At 44.7% G+C, this 18,108-nt stretch overlaps 1 protein-coding gene across 2 annotated transcripts in view; it reads left to right on the top strand.

Annotated features, from left to right (window-relative positions):
* LOC139381901 (mono-ADP ribosylhydrolase 2) overlaps positions 1–18,108 on the top strand; it is a 1,192,255-nt gene that overhangs the window by 935,912 nt on the left and 238,235 nt on the right. For both annotated transcript variants that reach the window (XM_071125757.1, XM_071125758.1), the window contains exon 8: positions 11,046–11,119. In XM_071125757.1, the coding sequence (XP_070981858.1) occupies positions 11,046–11,119 (74 nt within the window). The remainder of the gene's footprint in view (positions 1–11,045; positions 11,120–18,108) is intronic.

Below are 18,108 nucleotides of genomic sequence, written 5' to 3'. Positions count from 1 at the left end.
CCTTCTTGCCTTCCAAAGAACCCTCCTTGCCTTCCAAATAATCCTTCTTGCCTTCCAAAGAACCCTCCTTGCCTTCCAAAGAACCCTCCTTGCCTTCCAAAGAACCCTCCTTGCCTTCCAAATAATCCTTCTTGCCTTCCAAAGAACCCTCCTTGCCTTCCAAATAATCCTGCTTGCCTTCCAAAGAACCCTCCTTGCCTTCCAAAGAACCCTCCTTGCCTTCCAAAGAACCCTCCTTGCCTTCCAAATAATCCTTCTTGCCTTCCAAAGAACCCTCCTTGCCTTCCAAATAATCCTGCTTGCCTTCCAAAGAACCCTCCTTGCCTTCCAAAGAATCCTGCTTGCCTTCCAAAGAATCCTGCTTGCCTTCCAAATAATCCTGCTTGCCTTCCAAAGAATCATCAAAGAATGCTTTCTTCCAAAAACGGTTCTCAGGATGTTAAAGGTTCTAGGTAGAACACTGTGCCTTACAAATAATCTTCTGATCAACACAGTTCTTGGTAGAACCCTATCCTTCCGCAAAGAACCCTTTTGAAACCCTTTTTTCTAAGAGTGTAGAATAGTGTACCACATGGCTTGAATGGTGAAGTACACATAAACTATGCCAAAAATAGTTGTTATGATGTATATAGTGCTATTTCGTTATTTTATTTAACTTAGTGCTGCATGTTGGAGCTCGGAGCCTAAGATTTTCATTGTACCCTGCAATCACGCCTGCAACCCTGTACATGTGACTATTAAACACTGAATCTGAATCTTAAAATCTCTGAATCTCTGATTCTGAATCGCTGAATCTGAATCTCTGAATTTGAATCTGACCAGATAAACACAGTAAGTAACAAATCAAATCAAACTTTATTAGTCACATGCGCCGAATACAGCAAGTGTAAACTGAACCATGAAATGCTTACTTACAAGCCCTTAACCAACTGTGCAGTTCAAGAAAGAGTTAAGACAATATTTACCAAATAAACTAAAGTAAAAAATAATAAAAAGTAACACAATAAAATAACAATAAAGAGGCTATAAACAAGGGGTACCGGTACCAACAAGGCTAGTAGTAGAGTATAGACAATGAATGAGGCATGTATACACATACAGTTACATAGTAGTAAGGGCTGTTAACATACATACATATATAAAACATATAACAACTGAACCCTGGTGGAGAACAGAAGTTTACAGAGGTTGTCTCAACCGTCCTTCCTGGGAATCAATCAAATGTATTTATAAAGCCCTTCTTACATCAGCTGATGTCACAAAGTGCTGTACAGAAACCCAGCCTAAAACCCCAAACAGCAAGCCATGCAGGTGTAGAAGCAGGGTGGCTAGGAAAAACTCCCTAGAAAGGCAGGAACCTAGGAAGAAACCTAGAGAGGAACCAGGCTATGACGGGTGACCGGTCCTCTTCTGGCTGTGCCTGGTGGAGATTATAACAGAACATGGCTAAGATGTTCAAATGTTCATAGATGACCAGCAGGGTCAGATAATAATAACAGCTAAACACCAGCAGGAATGGGGGTCTAACAGGTAGAGCCTGTTATTGGCTAGCCTTGGCCAGGTAACCAGGCAACTTGGACCCTAACACAGAGGTGTGAAGTGACCTCTACCACTGGACAATGGAGTCAGGCTGAGGCAGGGCATTGTAGCCTACCTAAGCAGAAAAGACTTCAGAGTGTGTGTCTCCCCTGAGGGCCAGAGAGAGGGTTGAAGAGAGAGGGTTTTCTACAATGTGGATTATAATTAATGGACATTTTTGTAGGGGTTGATGCAGTTTTGTAAGGGAAAATCAAGTCTGAAATTTAAAAGTGGAAATTACAAACTTCAGAAGCTTTTTTAAACCTCAAATACAAGTGATCAAATTAAGATCCCACATCTGTAGTGCACTACTTTTGACCAGAGCCCTATGGTATTCCCTATGGGTCTTGGTCAAAAGTAGTGTACTACATACGGAATAGGGTGCCATTTGGAATGTAGGCTCTATACTCAGAGGGAGCAGGGTGAGTCTTCTAGCCCATTTGACAGAGTTACACGGTGTGCTTTGTACTTTACACTAGCCTTATTCTACTCCAACGCTACGGATGATAAACCAAATGTAAAAATACCTCACTCCCTCTTTACTCCTCACCCAGAGGACAATAGCTTTAGCTACTTTGAAAAGTAAAACTTTTCTTTGTTGCGTATCACTCAGTCGCAGCGAGCACAGATGTTTTGAATAGGAGAGAAATAAAATGTCACACGTGTTTAATTTTATCATTTAGGACACGAGTGTGTCATCAACTTCTTGGAATGTTTCCAAGGTCATCTAAGGAGACTGCTCTCTCTCTCGTTTCTCTCTCCACACCTTTCTTCTCCTCATCTTCCTCTCTCTCGCTCGCTCTCTCTTTCTCTCGCCTCGACCACCTCTACCCCCTCTCTATCTCTTTTGATCTTTCTATTTTTTGCCCTCTCACAACCCTACTGCCCTCTCACTTTCTTTCTTTCTTTCTTTCTTTCTTTCTTTCTTTCTTAATGCTACCTTACCCTCTCTCTCTTCTCTCTCTATTTTCTCTCCTTCCCTGGTCTGATAAGTCGGTCATGGTCACAGCCCTGCCCTGTGTGTCCTTGTGTCCCTGGTTGTACTGCCTGCTTTAATAGTGGAGCTCTGGGGCATTTGACACCTGGTGGCGTCTGGAGTCTTGTCCCTGTCCTAGGTGGCTGGGCTGCTGCTCTGTCCTCTAGTGGGGTCGGTCTAGTAGTATGTCGATGTTAGAGGGAAGGTTTTTCTCTGCGGTATCGGTCGTAATCCTGACTTTATTTCGACCATGATTTCTCCTTATTCTATTATCCAGAACTAGTGAAAACACACTGCAGAGTATTAGAATGACAGTGAACGCAGTATATTTATTTCATATCAGGTTATATGGTGTATTTCTGAAAGGTATTATTTCGACCTTAAGGGAACTCAAATATGGTCATACTAGATTGGTTTTCAATTTGTTTTACGGAATTCTCTGACCCAATTTATCAAAATATACAAACAACATGGTTATTGATGAGTAAATGAAAGGGAAAAGTAATTAAATGATCCAGAAAAGGTATACAGAGTTATCTTATCGATTACTGCAACAGAGGACGTTGATTACAGCAAAAGCCTTGTATGGAATAGTGTGAAACAGGACTGATTTGATTTGGTTTACAGAATCCATGAGGGAGGGAGAAAGATGAGAGCGAGAATACAGAGAAACACCTCTGAGGTTTTCACTTTATTTTATTAGAGAATTGAATCATGTCGAACAATGTTGCTTATCAAATTCACCATCGATTGAGGCAACCATTTTAGCTGCCCTATTTATTGATGGAGCAACAAAAACATTGTGGATCAAACGTGATTGTCAGTGTGTTTCTTTACTGTCAGGGTTAGGGTTATTTGGGTTAGAGGGCCATAGGGATAGTCCTATGAGGTTCTGAGACAAAATGAGCAATATTATCTAACCGTTTCCTATCATCCTCGGTCACTGAGCCTACATGGAAAAACTCATGTAATGGACGGTACTGTATGTACTACGTTAATATTATGTAATCACACCCTTTAGTCCACGTGCCACAGACTCTGCTGTGCTCTGTCCTCTCTCTCTCTCTCTCTCTCTCTCTCTCTCTCTCTCTCTCTCTCTCTCTCTCTCTCTGTCTCTCTCTCTCTCTCTGTCTCTCTCTCTCTCTCTTTTTCTCTGTCTCTCTCTCTCTCTCTCTCTCCCTCTCTCTCTCTCTCTCTCTCTCTCTCTCTCTCTCTCTCTCTCTCTCCCTCTCTCTCTCCCTCTCTCTCTCTCTCGATCTCTCTCTCTCTCTCTCCCTCTCTCTCTCCCTCTCTCTCTCTCTCTCTCTCTCTCTCTCTCTCTCTCCCTCTCTCTCTCTCTCTCTCTCTCTCTCTCTCTCTCTCTCTCTCTGTTTTCCTCTCTTCCTGCTCCATTTGCTGTGTGGAGGGTTCAGCTAAACCTAATCTGTCAGAGGGAGGGAGGGTGCGAGGGAGGGAGGGCTGGCATAGGGGCTAAGCGTCAAGCGGAGTGATGACTGGGCCCTCCAGGATTCCCTGCTCCTCACCTGTCTTCTGCTCTCCTTTCCCCCTCTCTCCCCCATCTCTCTCCTCCTCTGTCTTAACACTGGGAATACAGTGGGCTCTGGGAGATTTGTCTTAGTGAGACACTGCTGATAGGATCTGTGTATAACAGGCAGCCCAGTGCTGGGTCTCTGATGAGGACTCAGGTGGTGCAGTGTTATTTCTGCTGAAGGCACAGCCTACTTTATCAACCCAACACACCACGGCACAGCATACACCAGAGAGCGGGATGGAGAGTAGGGAGAGGCAAAGAGAGAGAGAGTGATTGTGAGAAAGATTGTGTGAGAGAGAGGGGGAAAAGCGAGAGAGAGAGACTAAGTGAGAAAGAAAGCGTTTATTCACTTTTTTTATATTTACAAGTTGTGTACTAAGGTTTGAAGAGCCTGGTATTTCGACTGTATTCATTGTTAGTTGATTTGTAGGAGGCAGTCAATTTGAATGGTCTTGTTATGTAAAATGAAACGACTGTAGCCTCACACCATTGTGGAGCTGTGGAGCTATAGAGAGCTCTGCTGGCATTGGAGCGAAATAGAGATCAGGAGGTAGGGAGGGAAACATTTTATTGTTGTGTCTGTTTGGAGTACATAGACATGCTAGTCCAGGCTTGGTGAGGGGTGAGGAGGGTGGCAGGGTGATGGCAGGGTGATGTTGTGAGGGGAGAGGAGGGGAGACAGGGGAGGAGGTGGGATGTTGTGAGGAGGGAGAGGGAGGGGAGACAGGGGAGGAGGTGGGATGTTGTGAGGAGGGAGAGGGAGGGAAGACAGGGGAGGAGGTGGGATGTTGTGAGGAGGGAGAGGGAGGGGAGACAGGGGAGGAGGTGGGATGTTGTGAGGAGGGAGAGGGAGGGAAGACAGGGGAGGAGGTGGGATGTTGTGAGGAGGGAGAGGGAGGGGACAGCAGGAAAATGTTGAGAGGGAAGGAAGAGCAGAGGCAAGGTGAGTCGGGTTGAGGAAAGACATTTTGTGCAGAAGAGAGGAGGCAGGGGGGATGTTGTTGTGAGGGAGACGAATGATCATAGAGCGCTCTAAAAGCACTGCGACTGCTGCTGTTGACCTTGGGCGTCTGTGTGTGTGTGCTCTCTCCCTCTCTCTTCGAGCTTCTCTTGCTCGATCTCGATTGCTCTTCTCTCACTCTCCTTTTCTCTCTTTCTCTCTTTATATGCCTCTCTCACTCGATCTCTCTTTCGGCCTTTCTTGATATATCTCGCTACCTCACTCTTCTTCCACTTTTCTCTCCCTCCATCACTCTCTCCAGACCTTCTTTTCCCCTCTCTATCTCTCTCTCTCTCCCTCCATCACTCTGTCCAGACCCTCTCTATCTCTCTCGCTCCCTCATCACTCTTTCCAGACCCTCTATCTCTCCCTCTCCCTCCATCACTCTCTCCAGACCCTCTATCTCTCTCACTCCATCACTTTCTCCAGACCCTCTCCCCCCCTCTCTATTTCTCTCTCTCTCATCACTCTCTCCAGACCCTCTATCTCTCCTTCTCCCTCCATCACTCTCTTCAGACCCTCTATCTCTCCCTCTCCCTCCATCACTCTCTCCAGACCCTCTATCTCTCCCTCTCCCTCCATCACTCTCTCCAGACTGTCTATCTCTCCCTCTCCATCCATCACTCTCTCCAGACCCTCTATCTCTCCCTCTCCCTCCATCACTCTCTCCAGACCGTCTATCTCTCCCTCTCCCTCCATCACTCTCTCCAGACCCTCTATCTCTCTCTCCAGACCCTCCACCTCTCCCTCTCCCTTCATCTCTCTCTCCATCACTTTCTCCAGACCCTCTCTTGCCCTCTCTATCTCTCTCTCTCCATCACTCTCTCCAGACCCTCTATCTCTCCCTCTCCCTCCATCACTCTCTTCAGTCCCTCTATATCTCTCTCTCCTTCACTCTCTCCAGACCCTCTCTTCCCCTCTCTATCTCTCTCTCCATCACTCTCTCCAGACCCTCTCTTCCCCTCTCTATCTCTCCTTCTCCCTCCATCACTCTCTCCAGACCCTCTCTTCCCCTCTCTATCTCTCTCCATCACTCTCTCCAGACCCTCTCTTCCCCTCTCTATCTCTCCTTCTCCCTCCATCACTCTCTCCAGACCCTCTCTTCCCCTCTCTATCTCTCCTTCTCTCTCCATCACTCTCTCCAGACCCTCTATCTCTCCCTCTCCCTCCATCACTCTCTCCAGACCCTCTCTTCCCCTCTCTATCTCTCCCTCTCCCTCCATCACTCTCTCCAGACCCTCTATCTCTCCCTCTCCCTCCATCACTCTCTCCAGACCCTCTATCTCTCTCTCCCTCCATCATTCTCTCCAGACCCTGCTATATGATTAATAGCAATGACGTTCAAATCGATAGTGGATTTGTAGAAACTGCGCTAAATAGATTAAATGTACTGGCAGCCATCCACTCGCTACTTTTGGCCAATGCAGCACAATATTTATGATTAAGACATAATAGTTATTCTCAACACCACCAACTACCATAGCTCTGTGTTGCTCAAAAGGTAGAGTGTTGGTTGAGAGAAGAGAGAGAAAGAGTGAGAGAAAGAGAGAGAATGGAAAAAGAGAGAGAGAAACAGAGAGGATATGAGAAAAGAGGAAGGAAGGAGAGAAGAGAGGAGACTCACAGACAGACAGGCTTCCTGCCTCCTAACATAAATATTTATTTATGTGTTTATTTGCTTAGTCCTGTTGTGTGCTTTTCACAAGCTGCTGTTTATATCCCACGATAGTTGTCATCTTTCTCATCTATTTACGCATCTGTGTGGGTGTGAGTGTGCTTCTGAGTGTGAATCTGTGATATGTGTGACTGTTCATTTGGGGAAATCAGCTGATGTAAACTTCACAGTATGAGAAGGGAGGGGTTAACAACAGTTTCAGTGTTTACCGTACAGATAGAATTAGGTGATCTGTGAAAGGCATGGGAAGCCTTCAGAATACGGTTGTTAGACAAAGGGTAGTGATTGTAAGCAAGTGGTTTAGTAGCAGTTCACTACAGACTGAACTACAGACAGAAAAACTGGAACCTCTCAGGCCTGCTAGTATTCGGCTCACATTCCCATCCTACCCTCTCCCTCCCTCCGTCACCTCCTCCCTCTCCCTCCTCCTCATCCCCCTTTTCCAGGACCTAGAGTTTATAGTGCAGAGCTCAGCTGTCCCTTGCTATACCCTGCTATTCCCAGCTTCTCAGCAGAACTAAGCCAGTACTGTCAAAGATGGAGAGACAGAGAGGATAGGAAGGGAAGAAGAGAGATAGAAGGGAGGAAGGAGGCCTCCCGAGTGGTGCAGAGGTCTAAGGCAATGCATTGCAGTGCTAGAGCCGTCACTACAGATTCGGGTTCGATCCAGGGCTGTGTCGCAGCCGGCTGCAACTGGGAGACCCATGATGCAGCGCACAATTGGCCCAGCGTCGTCTGGGTTAGGGGAGGGTTTGGCTGGCCGGGATGTCCTTGTCCCAATGCGCTCTAGCGACTCCTGTGGCGGGCCGGGCACATGCATGCAGACCCTGTCGCTAGTTGTACAGTGTTTTCTCCAACACATTGGTGTAACTGGCTTCCAGGTTAAGCGAGCAGTGTGTCAAGAACCAGTGCGGCTTGGCAGGGTCGTGTTTTGGAGGACACATGGCTCTCGACATTCGCCTCTCCCGAGTCTGTACGGGAGTTGCAGTGATGGGGCAAGACTGTACCTACCAATTAGATATCACGAAATTGGAGAGAAAAGGGGGTAAAAAGTACTACAATAAAAAGAAGAAGGAACATTGCTGTGGGGACATGCTTCCATTCAGCCACAAGAGCATTAGTGAAGTCGGGCACTGATGTTGGGTGATTAGGCCTGGCTTGCCTTCGGCGTTCCAATTCATCCCAAAGGTGTTCGATGAATTTGAGGTCAGGGCTCTGTGCAGGCTAGTCAAGTTCTTCCACACCGAATCGTCTAGAATGTCATTGTATGCTGTAGCGTTAAGATTTCCCTTCACTGGAACTAGCCCAAACCATGGAAAACAGACCCAGACCATTATTCCTCCTCCACCAAACTTTACAGTTGGCACTATGCATTGGGCAGGTAGTGTTCTCCTGGCATCTGCCAAACCCAGAGGAGTCTGTTAGGCTGCCAGGTGAAGCGTGATTGATCGCTCCAGAGTCCAATGACGGCAAGCTTTACACCACTCCAGCCAATGCTTGGCATTGCGCATAGTGATCTTAGGCTTGTGGCTGCGGTGCCATGGAAACCCATTTCATGAAGCTCCCAACGAACAGTTATTGTGCTGACGTTGCTAGAAGAGGCAAGCGGTAGTGAGAGTTACAACCGAGGACAGACGTTTTTTACGCACTGCACGCTTCAGCACTAAGCCGTCCCATTCTGTGAGCTTGTGTGACCTACCACTTTGCGGCTGAGCCATTGTTGCTACTAGACATTACCACTTCACAATAACAGCACTTACAGTTGACCGGGAAAGATCTAGCAGGGCATACATTTGACAAACTAATTTGTTGGAAAGGTGGCATTCTATGACGGTGCCACGTTGAAAGTCACTGACCTCTTCAGTAAGGCCATTCTACTGCAAGTGTTTGTCAATGGAGATTGCATGGCTGTGTGCTCAATTTTATACACCTGTTAGAAATTAGTTTGGCTGAAATAGCCGAATCCACTAATTTGAAGGGGTGTCCACATACTTTTGTATATATAGTGTAAATATAAAGAGAGAAGAGGGAAAAATATACAGTATGTGGTTGAAAATGCCTCTATCCAACCTGTCTAGTCCACTTACCCGTGAGTCACAAATTGCTCTGTGCTGAAAGATCATGACAGCAGGTATAGAGACAGGTAAATAGACTGCTCTACCCACCCACTCTCTTACTTACATCTGGGTCGAAGGTCAAGAGTCAGAGGTTGTTACTTCCTTACTTGTGATTCACAAATTGTTCTGAAAGATTGTGACAGCAGGTAGTTTCAGAGTAAGGAAGAAAGAAAAAAAGAAAGAAAAACTTTGAGACCTCGGTCTGTACACCCACTCTTTTACTTTCATCTGGGTCAAAGGTCAAGAGTCAAAGGTTGTTACTTCCTGTATTTATTAGAGGTTGTTACAGTGTCATGACTCAGGGTCGTGGTCAGAGGCTGAAACGATTTGATAGAGGTCGGTTATGTTATTGTGCTTTCCAGTACTGCTAGGCCAGTGGTTATCAACCGGTGTGCAGCGGCACAATGCTGTGCCTTGAGGAACTTTCATGTGTGTGCAACAAAACTTTCCTCTGCCACCAACAATTGGAACACTCAAGTATGAACATGAATTGAATGAGCGAGGATGAACACCCATTAATATCATGTGTTTTTGTGCGACATCACTAAATTACTTATCAAATAAAAAAATACATATTACATATGTATCGGTGCTGCATTTACCGCATTGTCACAGAAAATAGTTGATTTGCAGTATGGATCAGACCGGCACTTCATATGCCGTCAGACAATGTTAGAATCAGCTCCAATCCAGTAGAGAGAGTCAGCCCTTCCTCCTTTCTTTTGCCTTGTTAAAAATGTATCCAGTCCATCTATTTGGGCCTGGATCGATACATTGTGTTAACACAGAGGTGGCTGTTCATGTTCTGGCATAGCAGGGGTGATTAATAAGGACGTTAGCTGCTGTAGATTCAGCGACCTGTACCCCCCCCCCCCCTCCACACACACAGTCACGATCACGAACACGCTAATGAAAACCCACACACACACACACACACAGTCACACACGCACACACACTCTCACGATCACGAATACGCTAATGAAAACCCACACACACGCACACACCGTCACGATCCCGCACACGCTAATGAAAATGCACATATATTTACATTGTACATTTTTGTTATTCAGAGCCACTCTTATCCAGCGTGACATACAGGTCATCTTAAGATAGCTAGGTGAGACAACCATATATCTCAGATATTGTAAGTACAATTTCCCTCTAAAGTAGCTATCAGCAAAGTCAGTGCTAGAAGGAAAAAGTCAAGGCTGAGTGTTGATTGTGGAGTTATTGAAGATACTCTTTAAAGAGGTAGGGTGTCCTAGCATCAGGGGGAAGCTTGTTCCACCATTGGGGGTTGCCAGGAAAGAGAAGAGCTTTGACTGAGCTGAGCGGGAGCAGACCACCCACAGGGGTGGGAGGTCCAAGAGACCAGAGGTGGCAGAACGGAGCGCTTGGATTGGGGTGTAGGGTTTGAGCTTAGCCTGAAGGTAGGGAGGGGCAGTTCCTCTTGCTGCTCCGTAGGTAAGCACCATGGTCTTGTAGTGGACGTGAGCTTCAACTGGAAGCCGGTGGAGTCTGCGGAGGAGCGGGATGACATGGGAGAACTTGGGAAGGTTGAAGACAAGGCGAGCTGTGGTGTTCTGGATTGCAGTGGTTTGATGGCACAAGCAGGGAGTCCTGCCAACAGAGAGTTGCAAAAGTCCAGACCGGAGATGACGTGCCTGCATTAGAACCGAGGTTCTACACGTACACACAAACATGCTTACAATAACGCACACAATCACACACATGCACGCTCACAACACACACCCACTACCACGTTGATCAATACGTCATTAGTGCTGGCAGAGAGAGTGTCTGCCTTGTCTGCCTCCACTATCATTATCACCTCAGTGTAAATTGTTAGGGCTTTATTCTCCATTGTTGTGAGATTTACAGATCCATTATCACTTCGCTGTGTGTGATCCTTCACACTGTCCTCTATTCCCTCGATCACTGTATTTCTCACACACAGCAGTGTTTAGTTTTTTATACTTGTGTGTGCATGCGTGAGCATAAGCTTGAGCTCAGTTGTGCTCATGTGTGCATTAATACGTGATCATGTGTGCATACCAAATTTTTGCTTCCTGGCTGTCTGTCTGTCTGTTAATAGTAACTTAGCTAACTCTGTCTTTCTGTCTCTCTGTCTCTTGGGCTCTCTCTCGCTCTCTGTCTGTCTCTCCAGGTTTCCCCAACGAGCCCGCGGCAAATATTGCCTTGGAGACAGTAAAGAGCTGGCTCAAGGAGAACCATGACAAGGTAGGACCCAGCTGCATTACTGTATCAGACTTACTGTCTCTCCTACCCCCACTCTGTCTTCTCCTACTCTCTGGACAGGCTCTGAGCTGAGCCTAACTGGCATTAGAGTGCCGTCTCTAAGCCTGGGTGAAGTTCTACTGTTGGACTGAAATCCACTCAGTTGTGCGATCATGTGTCTCTTATTTTCTCATGTGTTGGCCTAGTCTTTTGGCCCGTGTACCAATATCCACACTAGCTCATTACTACATAGAATACATGACCAATACATTACTAAGTGGTATTCCAGTATGGATATATGCTAGTATGGACATTGGAACCCAGCTTTAGGGTTGAGATGGATTCACAGTGAAGGTAAACTGACCCTGTAGAGACTGGCCAGCAGGAGAGAGAACTGGTACTACTGCAGGCAGGTCATTTGTGATACAAGTCAGCAATCGACGTCCATCCATGTCTGAGGACGTTGGGAGATGACCTGGAAGTCGGCCACTAGGGGCAGCAGGGAGTGCAGTTACCTTCAAGTAGGTTTCGGTTTTGCTAGGGCTTTGTAGACGGGGATGGCGTAAGCATCTGCCTCTGATTCGAAAGGTTGCATGTTTGAATCCAGCAAAATAAAGTTATTTTTGATTCAAGCCTATCCCAAACCTTAACCCTTCCCTTAACCATTCTGACTTATGCCTGAACTTAACCCTAACCTTAAGAATTTGTAGGTAATGCCTAAACTTAACCTTAAATCATTTGAAATTTGACGTTTGGAACAACTTCAAAATTTGACATTTGATGTGAGATTATGAGAGCTTGTTGACTACGGATTCTGGTATCTCCTGGTGTGTCCTGGTATCTCCTGGTGTCTCCTTGTGTCTCCTGGTGTCTATTGGTGTCTGCTGGTGTCCCCTGGTATCTCCTGGTGTCTCCTGGTATCTCCTGTTATCCTGATGATATATTTTGCTTTTCCTGGTGTCTCCTGGTGTCCACTGGTGTCTCCTGGTATCTCCTGTTATCCTGATGATATATTTTGCTTCTCCTGGTGTCTCCTGGTGTCTACTAGTATTGTACTGGTATCCATTAGTTCTACTCTACCTACTGTACACATCTCCCGTAAATATCTAAAAGCAATCATTAGTAACCGCCTCACTTGGTCGCCCGTTCGTTTAGTGTGCGTCCTGCGTTCAGAATGCGCATCAAATTACATCTCAATCTGTACTCTAATCAGTCCTTAAATGCTCTGTTGACTTTTAAACGCTTCTGAGTTAGGAAGGCACTTGAAGTCATGCAGCAAGCCAAGAGGAAAATAAACACGTAAGATGACATAAACTGAAACTAATATGGTTAAATGAAACAAATGATAATGATGATGCAAGTTCAAGTAGTACGGGCTCAGACAGTGTGGAATGGAATGGTCCGTTCGTTCATTCATTCATGATTATAGACTAGTTTTGTCTTTACAATTCTGTCCTCACAAGTGGAAGCAGAAGGCTGATTTTGGTTGACTGCACTTGATAGAGTAATGTCTGCTGTATTTGTATAGTAACATTAATTAATGAATGCTCCTAGACTGACTGGTTTTGTCTTCACGAATCATGGAGAAGTAGAAGGAACTGGCCTTGGTTAGCTGAACTTCATAGTGTTAGTTATACACTGTATTTGTATGGGAATGATTATGTACCAGTATTCACACTGTATTTGTGTGGTAATGATTTGAACCAGTAGGTATTGTACTGGACTGAATGGACTGGCAGATAATGGTCAGTTAGAGATAATGGTCTTTTGACTGCTTCATGAACATTAGATGAGTCATTGTTTCACAGGTTGAAGTTACAGGAAGTAAAAGGACTTGGGCTGGCTGAACTTCACAATATAGAGCAGGGTTTCTCATACTCGGCCCTGCATAGTGTAGGGCAGGTATTCCCAAACTGGGGGTACGTGCAATGCCGTCGGGGGAATGCCGAATAAAAATGTGATTCACATTCACACATTTTCAAACAATCCATTTAATTTTTCCAACAAGGCTATCCATTTTGGTGAGTTTTTTTTCTCGCCTGAGTAGCCTCGTTTCACTGCCAAAAATAAAATGAAACCATCTAGTGTTCAGCGAAATAACAACACAATGTCAAATACATGTAGCCTAGTCAAATAATTAACATCCGATCACATTAACCATTACTCTCTCATGGGAATTCCACTAACGATCTGTTTGTAGCTGAACATAGCTGCTGCTCATTACGTTTGCTCGAAAATTGATAAATGGTTAAAAAAAGTAAGAGACACATACCAGCTCTACTGGTTGTACTGCTACTACCAGCAGTATTACACCTGCACCTGTCGACGACACAAGTTGTTCTGCTTCCACGAGCACATCCCAATGCTGGCATCAGTAATTCTACATTTGTTGTTAGCCCAGCTAGCAGGGACACTGACAGTTGTGAATCTGATGCAGCCGAAGAGCTTCTGCTCGCTTACCCGGGAAAGTACCGAACAACAGACTGGGACATTGGACCATCAGAGACGCAAATATGATGAGAACTACATTGATTTGGGGTTCACTTATATTAGGAGTAGTGCCTTTCCTCAGCCACAGTCTGTTATATGTGCAAAAGTACTATCTCACAACTCCATGAAACATTCACTCTTGCGCAGACATTTAGAAACAGAACATGCTCATTTGAAAAATAAGCCACTGGAGTTTTCTGAGCGAGAATTAAGACGACTTTCGAGTAGTAAGACATGTATAAAACCAACAGATACCATGAATGAGAAGGGTCTAGAAGTGTCTTATATGGTGAGCTACCAAGTGGCTAGAACAGGCAAGTCCCATACTATTGTGGAGGACTTCATTCTTCCTGCTGCTGCGGATATGGCTGGGACAATGCTGGGGGAAAAGGCCCAAAAAACTGTACAGACAATGTCTTCATCAAACAACACTGTTTCACGACGCATCAGTGACATGGAGATGTTTTTAAACAATTACTGCTTCGCATACAAGCCAGTGAATTCTATGCACTACAGCTGGATGAGTCAACAGATGTGGCGGGCCTGGCACTGCTCCTGGTATATGTCCATTACGTTTATGGGGGGTCAATTAAGGAAGACATCCTCTTCTTGCAAACCACTGGAAACCAGGACAACAGGAGGAGGATATTTTTAAAGTACTGGACAGCTTTGTGACATCAAATAGACTTTGGTGGTCAAGATGTGTTGGTATCTGTACTGATGGCGCAAACAGGGAGACACAGTGGAATGGTAACACGCGCGCAAGCATTTGCTCCCAACACCATTTGGGTACACTGCAGTATCCACTGAGAGGCTCTTGCTGTCGAGGGAATGCCCGACAGCTTGAAAGATGTTTTTGACATTACAGTGAAAATGGTTAACTTTATTAAAGCATTTTATGCATTATGGGCAGCAACCATGTAACACTTTTACAACATACAGAAGTGTGCTGGTTATCGAGGGGCAAAGTATTGACACGTTTCTTTTAAATTGAGGGAAGAGCTTAAAGTTTTCTTTACTGACCATTTTCACTTGTCTGACTGCATGATGACGAGTTTCTCACACGACTGGCCTATCTAGGTGATGTTTTTTCTCACCTGAATGATCTGAATCTAGGATTACAGGGACTCTCCGCAACTATATTAAACGTGCGGAACAAAATTGAGGCTATGATTAAGAAGTTGGAGCTCTTCTCTGTCTGCATTAACAAGGACAACACACAGGTCTTTCCGTCATTGTATGATTTTTTGTGTGCAATGAACTCAAGCTTGCGGACAATGTCAAATGTGATATAGCGAAGCACCTGAATGAGTTGGGTGTGCAATTACGCAGGTACTTTCCAGAAATGGATGACAAAAACATTCATTCTCCCTTTCATGCCCTGCCTCCAGTCCACTTACCGATATCTGAACCAGAGAGCCTCATCGAAATTGCAACAAGCAGTTTAGTAAAAATTGAATATAGTAAGAAGCCACTGCCAGATTTTTGGATAGGGCTGCGCTGAGGTAGCCTGCCTTGGCAAATTGCGCAGTTAAGACACTGATGCCCTTTGCAACCACGTACCTATGTGAGAGTGGATTTTTGGCCCTCACTAGCATGAAAACTAGCATGAAAACTAGCATGAAAGCTAAATACAGGCACAGACTGTGGAAAATGATATAAGACTGAGACTCTCTCCAATACATCCCAACATTGCAGAGTTATGTGCATCCTTTCAAGCAAACCCTTCTCATTAACCTGTGGTGAGTTAGTCACAATGTTTGATGAACAAATAAGGTTTTATATGTAAGATGGCTAAATAAAGAGCAAAACTATTGATTATTATTATATTATTATTTGTGCCCTGGTCCTATAAGAGTTCTTTGTCACTTCCCACGAGCCGGGTTGTGACAGAAACTCATTCTTATGTTTAATAAATGTATCGGATAGTATGTGTGTGTGTGTGTGTGTGTGGCAGGCTTACAATGATGGCAAAAAACAACATTTGAGAGTTTGCTGACCCTGGTAGAGGGGGTACGCAGCTGGAGGTTGAATATTTGAAGGGCTACGGGACTATAACACGTTTGGGAACCACTGGTGTAGGTTTTTGACTGAATGTTAAGCTCTATCTGTATGGTAATGATATTCGAATGGACATGAGTCAATGTTTCTCAGGTGGAAGGTGCTGTACATATGCTGCGGAGGAAGTAAAAGGCCTTTGGCTGGCTAAACTTCAAAGTGTAAGTTCTACTGTATTTAAATTGATATGATCTGTAGGGTATTTGACTGAGGATGCATCCCAAATGGCACCATATTCCCTATATAATGTACTACTTTTGATCAGCCCTATGGGCCCGGGTCAAAGGTAATGCTATATAAAGGGAGTAGGGCGCCATTTGGGACACAGACTAAGTTCTACTGTATTTGAATGCTAATGATATTCGAATGGATTGGCAGATAATAGTCTCTTGGCAGCAAACAAGCTGAGTCATCATTGAACATGACTCTCAGGTTGAAAGGTATAATACATGACTGGGAATTGTGAATTCTGACTATCTTCCATTGTAATGCACTCTGACACACACGCACGAACACGCACACACACGCGCACACACACAGAATAGTGAAATTGAACTACCTCTCATTGTAATGCACTCTAGCTCTTCTAGCTGAGGCAAGCTGAATATGATGATGATGGTTATGTAAATGTAAAAGACCAAGTCTGAACCCCATATGGCACCCTATTCCCTATGGGCCCTGGTCAGAAGTAGTGCACTACGTATAAAATAGGGTGCCATTAGGGACACAGAAAAACCTAGCTACTCGACATGTATATTCTATTTTGCATATGTGGGGCTAAGACCACTCTAGCCCTGTTCCCTAATGTAGGGCACTACCTCTGAACAGAGTCCTGTGGGCTCTGGTCAAATGTAGTGCGCTATAAAGGGAATAGGGTGCCATTTGCTGCAGTAAATATTGAAGGGAAAGCCCAATATAAAACCCACTGAGTTTTCTGTATTACAGGTTCATCCAAACGACTTACAGACCTCATATGTACCGTTCTGTATTGCATTTACAGACTCATATTTAGGCCTACGACATATCTCAGATAGCTGCCTGTCTGTATAACAGGTACATCATAGCTATTCGTTTCTGTATTGCAGACGTGTCCTAGCTACCTCATTACCCAGAGACAGACAATAACAGGCTTACTGATGTCTACTTGTCTGTTTGCCTGTCTCACTGTCAGCTTATCTTGGCATAAAGATGAAAACACAAACACTCTCTACGATTGAGTGGTTTGTGATCCCTCCAATAGCTATTTTCCTCCAATCTCCTGGAGTTGGCTAGTACAAATAAGTCAACATCCTAGTGACTGTGCATTAGGTTATGTGAAAAGAATCCATATATCTTCCCATTCATTTTCTTTTATCTTGGAGTGGCGGAGTGTGTACTGTTTTCTGTATTACAGCATGGTGTCCTAAAATGTTCACTGGCTCTAGACCCAAGACATATCTTAGTCAGCTTACTGATGCCTGCCCGTCTCACAGTCAGCTTATCTTGGCATTGATGCTACAATAGCTATTTTACCGTCTCATGATGTTAGTATAGTCCATCTAAGAAAAGGAGGACTAAACTAACATCCCTACAATGTTATTTGATGTAACATGTTCGACGTATTACATTATTTGCAAAAGCTTATCCATATAAGCCTATATTTTCCATTCATGTTATTTTATCTAGGAGTGGGAATGCGCTTCAGTCAGTGGAGGCTGTTGAGGGGAGGACGGGTCATAGTAATGGCTGGAATGGAGTCAATGGAATGGTATCAAACACATCAAACACGTGGTTTCCATGTGGTAGATAGCATTCCGTTGACTCTATTCGTGCCATTGACAATGAGCCGTCCTCCCCTCAGCAGCCTCCACTGGCCTCAATAGCTATTTTACTCCCATCTCATGGCGTTATCTAGAAAATGAAATTAACTTCCCATACGATTGTTAATGAATGAAGTTATTTTGAAAGCATGTCCATGTAGGTCTATATTTCCATTCATGTTATTTTATTGTGGAGTGGCCTGTCTGGTGTCCTATTTAAAGTGACAGAGTCTAGCATCGATCAATCTTGGTTCCGCAGTGACTGATGATAACCTTCTAAAGGTCACAGCTATTGACTACGTCACCAGGGGTAATCTCTGTCACAGTGGCTAGATACAACTGCTAAATTAACCCATGAGCTCTATACCTACCACAGCATTGTATAGTGTGATAACTGTGTCCCAAATGACACCTTATTTCCTATGTAGTGCACTACTTTTGACCAGGGCCTATAGGGGAATAGGTGTGTAATGTTATAGCTGCAGTGAAACAACACTACACATCTATCTAATGAATTATATTGCTACTACTGCATGCTGATGTGTTACGGAATGGTTGTAGCAGTTGTCCTTCTTTGCCTGTAAATATTCAGATAAGCTGACTGTTGTGGTTGTTCTATCACTTTAACTCTCAGGGTTTCTGCTG

The sequence above is a fragment of the Oncorhynchus clarkii genome, chromosome 23, assembly GCF_045791955.1.
Source record: "Oncorhynchus clarkii lewisi isolate Uvic-CL-2024 chromosome 23, UVic_Ocla_1.0, whole genome shotgun sequence".
NCBI classification, from domain to species: Eukaryota; Metazoa; Chordata; class Actinopteri; order Salmoniformes; family Salmonidae; genus Oncorhynchus; species Oncorhynchus clarkii.
Note: the sequence above shows the minus strand (reverse complement) of the source record. Positions and strands in the feature narration are given on the sequence as shown.